Raw genomic sequence first — 6,114 nt, forward strand, 5'->3', positions numbered from 1 at the left:
ATACAGGCAGAAATTTAATATGAGAAAACAGCCTGGGCAAACTTATATTGTGTTTGAAAGAGTAAAACAAAGTAATTTTGATCGGTGGATATGGGCGTTAAAAATAGAGACAACCTATGCAGCTCTTAGGGAAGTCATTCTTTGGAAGAATTTAAAGATTCAATCCCTTCGGTAGTGAGAACTCATGTGGAGGAACAGAGGGTTGATTCTGTAAGACAAGCAGCAGAGATAGCTGATGATTATGAGTTAGCTCATAGGGCTAAACCTTTTTTTTCCGTCACCCTTTCAAGCTGGAAAAGGATAAAAGGTGGGAACCGCAGAAGGTGCAACACCTGCCCCTTTACTTCCCCTCTCCTCACCGTCCAAGGGCCCAAACACTCCTTTCAAGTGAAGCAGCATTTCACTTGCATTTCCCTCAATTTAGTCTATTGCATTCGTTGCTCCCAATGCGGTTTCCTCTACATTGGAGAGACCAAACGCAGACTGGGTGACCGCTTTGCAGAACACCTTCGGTCTGTCCGCAAGCATTACCCAGATCTCCCTGTCACTGGCCATTTCAACACTCCACCCTGCTCTCATGCCAACATGTCTGTCCTTGGCTTGCTGCATTGTTCCAGTGAAGCCCAACGCAAACTGGAAGAACAGCACCTCATCTTCCGACTAGGCACTTTACAGCCTTCCGGGCTGAATATTGAATTCAACAACTTTAGATCTTAAACTCCCCCTCCCCCCATCCCCACCCCGTTTCTCCCCCCTCCCTTTTTTTTCAATAATTTATATAGATTCTTCTTTTCCCACCTATTTCCATTATTTTTAAATCTAAAACTAAAACCTTGTTAGTCTTTCCACCCCACCCCAACTAGAGCTGTACCTTGAGTGTCCTGTCTTCCATTCTTAATTAGCACTTTTCTTAGACAAATATCACCACCTTCAACACCTCTTTGATCCTTTTGTCTGTGACATCTTTTGATTATCTGCTCCTATCACTGCTTGCTTATCTCCACAATCACCACACCCTCAACTTCTCTCTCCCCCCGCCCCCCAACCTTAAACCAGCTTATATTTCACCTTTCTCCTAATTATGCTTCAGTTCTGCCAAAGGGTCGTGAAGACTCGAAACGTTAACTGATTTCTTCTCCACCGATGCTGCCAGACCTGCTGAGTTTTTCCAGGTAATTCTGTTTTTGTTTTGTACATACATTTTAACTTGTGTAAATTAATAAAATATTTCATTTAGTTTAATGTAAAGCCTCGAGAACTGGTGGTCTGATTCTTCCTGAATTTAGAGTCACATCTCAAGCATAACACTTAAAATTAAAGGTTATGACAGTTGTTTAAAGTTTTCCTCTGGGATTTTTAAATAACTCCGCTTTACCAACTGCGTTGGTCATAACAAGCAGGGACAATTCATAGCACTGTCAGAGTAGATCTTGAAGATGGTCTTAATTCAAGACTTCACACCCAAATTGCACTACATTGCAAAAATGTGATGCCAAAACCACTTTGCAAGGCTGTTTAATTTAACTGGCTGACAACCAGCCTTCATAATGACTTGAATTATGTTCGTTTATGCAAATATTGTGGTCCGAACAACCAACAGCCATTACAAAAAATTAAAATAAGCAAAATAACTAATAATAATAAAACTGTGTACAGTAATGAGCATTTAAATCATAGCAGTGCTCCCACTGGCTTGCTCAACCACTGGCGGGGAGGGGAGGGTCTTCCCTAAACGCTGATTTGGAACAACTCAGCAACAATCTTCACTAGGCCGTTCCATGAAGTAGCAGTCGATCACAACAATCTAGCACAGCACCAGAGAACAAACAGTAACCACAAACAAAAACAGAAAATGCTGGAAAAACTCAGCAGGTCCAGCAGCATCTGTGGAGAGAGAAAGAGTTAACGTTTTGAGTCTGAAGACTGTTTCTCTCTCCACAGACGCTGCTGGACCTGCTGAGTTTTTCCGGCATTTTCTGTTTTTGTTTCAGATTTCCAGCATCGGCAGGATTTTGCTTTTAAACAGTAACCACAGCCTGACAAAGAGAGAGGGGTAGGGGGCGGGGGAATTTAATTTAAATGTCTTTTCTATATGTTGCTCCTTTAGGTTTACGAGAAGGGCCGAAGGCAAAGCTCACATCATATCCGCGTAGTGGTGGGTGAGCAATGCAGACTGAGAGGCCAGAGTTGTTAACAGGCTAGTGGGAGAAGTGAGGTCAATCAATGTGCAAAAGACTGAAGACTAACTCCTATACGGGGAGCTATGAATCTTTCCGAGAGGGAAGAGAGTTCAATTCTGAAATCAAAGCTCCAAGCTGAGTGAGGTTGTAGATTCCGGCTTCCTACCTGTGGCTCCCCACCCCTCGGCCGGCCTGCTCGCTCGCTCTCCCTCCCTCCTTCGAACCCTCCACAATATCCCTCTCACCTGCTCTCCTCGGTCAAGACATGACCCGGCCCCACGCTTTTAAACTTTATATCCCGCTTCAAGTCGCCTAAGAATTTCTTCATCTTTGCCGGAAGCCCCGTTGAGCTCCAGATATCATATCATCAAAAGTCCCCCCCCGGCGGGCCGAGACCGGAAACTCCACCGCCCGTCCGAGCCGGAAGTGAACCATTTCACTGATGCACCGACGCCGTTGCCGGGACAACAAGTTCAGCTCCAACTTGCAGAGAGACAGTAAAGGTCAGTATTGCTGCTTGTAGTGTTGGGAATCTTTACCAATTCCACCTCTAATCAGTGGCTGAGTAAAATAAAAAAATAAAAGAAACTGCAAATAATTAAAATATAAACAAATGGTTGAAAGAGCAAATCTTTAAACAAAAACAAACCAAAATCTTGGAAATCTGAAAAAATACTGGTCAGTCATTATCTATGAATGGAAAAGACAAAGAAAATGTTTAAGATGTAAAGCCAATAGATTTCGACAGGGTTTAATAATTCGACCTCTATTCGAATGAATGGTTATGCCTGAAATGTCAACTTCCCTTTTCTTTATATGGATGCCTTTTCTTCAATTACTGTAAATGGTTGCCCCAGTGTCATCAAATATAAAACCTAAAACGAAATGCCTCCTTTATAGAAGGACACAACTAATTGAGGTAGGAAACTAAATCGTTAATGTAAAGAAATGAAGGAAATTTATCAAATTAAATTAAATATTGCCACCTGTGACCAATCTGCCCTCTCTCCCCTGCGGTGACCATTCTTTGTAGAAATCCTCAACCCTCAACCAAGCTGCTGGTCTTGTAATGGATACTGACTGACTAACAAACACAAAATGATATTGCAGAGAAGGAGGCCATTTAGCACGTTGTTCCCCTGTCAACTCTTTGAGAGTTCTATTCAATTAGTCCCACTCACTGCCTCTGTCCCCATAGCCCCCTAACTGTTTTACCTTCAAGTATTTACCAGCACCTTTTGGAAAGTCACTATTGAATCTGCTTCAATCATCCTTTCAGGCAAGGTATTCCAGATCACAGCATCTTGCGGTGTAAAAAAAAATCCGATTGTTACCACTGGTTATTTTGTGCGTTACCTTAAATCCTCTGGTTACCAAGACTTCTACCACTGGACAATGCCATTTATGATTTTGAACACTTCTGTCAAATCTGCTGTTAAACTTCAAAGGAGAACATTAGCTTCTCTAATCTCTTCACATACCAAAAATCCCTCATCCCTGATACCATTCTCGTAAATCTCTTTTTGCACCCTCTCTAAGGCCTTGGCGATCTTGTGGCACAATGTGTAGTTTCCCTGCCTCTGAGCCAGAAGCTCTGAATTGAGCTCCGTCCCAGGATTTGATGGCCAAGCCAAACAGGTTGAGTATCAGTCTGCAAATCCTTCCAACACATCCAATGGCAGGTGGTAAAAGTGGGAGAAATTCCTGGCCAGCCATGGAATGAATGTTGGAGCTTCTACCATCACTATCCATAGCTCCACACTGCAACATGCATGTTGCCACAGCAACTCGACCACTGAGTGAACTGTATACACCAACACACTAAGGCCTTGACATCCTCCTTAAAGTGTGGAGCCCAGAATTGAACATGAAACTCCAGCTGAGGTCTAACCAGTGTTTTATAAAGGTTTGATCATAACTTTCTTGTTTTTGTACTCTATTTTTCTATTAATAAAGCCAAGAATCCCATAAGCTTTTTTTTTTAACAGCCTTCTCAACTTGTCCTGCCACCATCAAAGATTTGTGTACATATACCCCAGGTCTCTGTGTTCCTGCATCCTTTTTAAATTTATAATATTTTGTTTACATTGACTCTGCTCATTCTTCATATTAAAATAAAAATCACTTTTTGCACTTATCTATGTTCAATTGCATCCACCATGTGTCAGCGCATGGCACCAGTCTATGCCCTTCTGACATCTGTTACCCACCTCCTTATTGTTTACTACATTTCTGAGTTTTGTGTCATCTGAAAACTTATGCCCTCTATACCCAAGTCCCAGGTCATTAATATATACCAAAAAGAGCAGTGATTCCAATCCCTACCCTGGGGAGCACCCTCTGTACTTTCTATCCCTGAGGAAATTTTGTATACACACTGCCATTGTCCCTTTAATCCCATGGGCTGTCATTTTGATTTCAAGCCTGCTATATAGTACTTTGTCAAATGCCTTTGGAAAATCCATAGGCACATCAGCCGAACTGTCTACATCAATCCCCTCCAATATACTTCCTTGCCTAGAGATTCTGCTTGGTCAAGCTGGTTTTCTCAGTGCCCAAATTATTGGGAATCAGTGAAACCAGCACAAAATATCTAGTGGTTCTATATTTTTTTAATAGTAATTTTCAATTACACTATTTAAAGCCAGGTCACTTACGGGGGGTGGACTAGACACTGTGATTAAAATACTTATTTTTTGTGATAAACCTATTTTCAGCTGTGCCAATCAAACTGCACCAAGTTACCACAAATTGCCACTCTCAAAATAAAAATGAGTTTGAGCAGAAACTTGAGAAATTAAAAAACACTTCTCAAAATTCGTGCAACTTTGGGTATAATTTGCACTCAGATTGTCCAATGCAGAGATTCCAGGCCATTGTGTGTTTCTGGAATTTCTGGTTTCATTTCAGTAAAGAATGACACAGGCTACAACAAATCATAGCCTGTAGTCTCAGTCATATCTTAAAGTATCAGTTTCAATTTGGCTCAGTTGGTCCTTAGTCCTCTGATGTCCATAATGGGTAAAAGTAGTGTTGAGACATACTCACTTACACTAATTTTTTTCAATAGATCTTTTGTGCATATCAGAATGAAATATGCTAGCACTGTGAAATTGAACACTTCCCCATTTCAGGCAACTCAATCGAAGACTCCCAGGTCACATGTAACATGGTAAAATATAGATTGACTTATGGTGGCTGACATGTTTGATTCTTGAAGGAATTTTTCAGATCTTCAAAGGCAATCTAGCAGCATCAATGTGCACTAACACTAAAGAGTCAAAAGTCAACAACAGATTAAAAGTGGGCGAAAGACTGCATCAGAAGCTGTCTGTGCTTGAAGATAAAGTTTAATAAAGTATGAAAAACGATGCAGCACTTTGCCATGGGAGAGATGCAGCCTGCAGAACTCTCCTAGTGGTAGCAGAGACCAGGTAACCAGAGGAGAGGAAGAATTGAAATGGGAACAACTGAGAGAAGTAAATTTAAAAGAGGTGCACCATAAAGAATTATAATTAAGAGGGAGGTGTGTTTGTTGTGGAACATTGTGCGCCAGAAATGAACTTTCAAAGATGAGTAAACAAGACTCAGTAACCGAATCATCACACATCGGTATAATAGACGGACTGGATCTCAAAAGGGGAAAACTAGCATTGGAAATAGGATAACATGTTACCCATCTCCAGAAAGGGTGATAAAACAGATGCAGGGAATAACAAACTATCAGTCTTAATGACAGAAGACGATGCTGAGCTAATAATAATAATAATAATACATTGTGCAATTGATGCTAAATGTCAAAGTGAACATATGGACATAGTTTTTGCTAAAATAAAGCATCTCAAAATAAACAACAAAGCGTGCTCAAAGAAATGCAAGGCTCTTACTCATATTTTACAGTTTACTGGGATCTAGGATCTGTGCCAGACTTACC

At 41.1% G+C, this 6,114-nt stretch overlaps 1 protein-coding gene across 1 annotated transcript in view; it reads right to left on the reverse strand.

The window, feature by feature from the left end:
* Nucleotides 1–2,589, reverse strand: part of ubxn6 (UBX domain protein 6) — a 45,006-nt gene extending 42,417 nt beyond the window's left edge. Inside the window, exon 1 of the mRNA XM_078555689.1 lies at nt 2,426–2,589. Within this exon, the coding sequence (XP_078411815.1) occupies nt 2,426–2,508 (83 nt within the window). The 5' untranslated portion in view covers nt 2,509–2,589. The remainder of the gene's footprint in view (nt 1–2,425) is intronic.
* Between the last annotated feature and the right edge of the window lie 3,525 nt (nt 2,590–6,114).

This window comes from Cetorhinus maximus, chromosome 13 (genome assembly GCF_964194155.1).
Source record: "Cetorhinus maximus chromosome 13, sCetMax3.hap1.1, whole genome shotgun sequence".
Taxonomy (NCBI): Eukaryota; Metazoa; Chordata; class Chondrichthyes; order Lamniformes; family Cetorhinidae; genus Cetorhinus; species Cetorhinus maximus.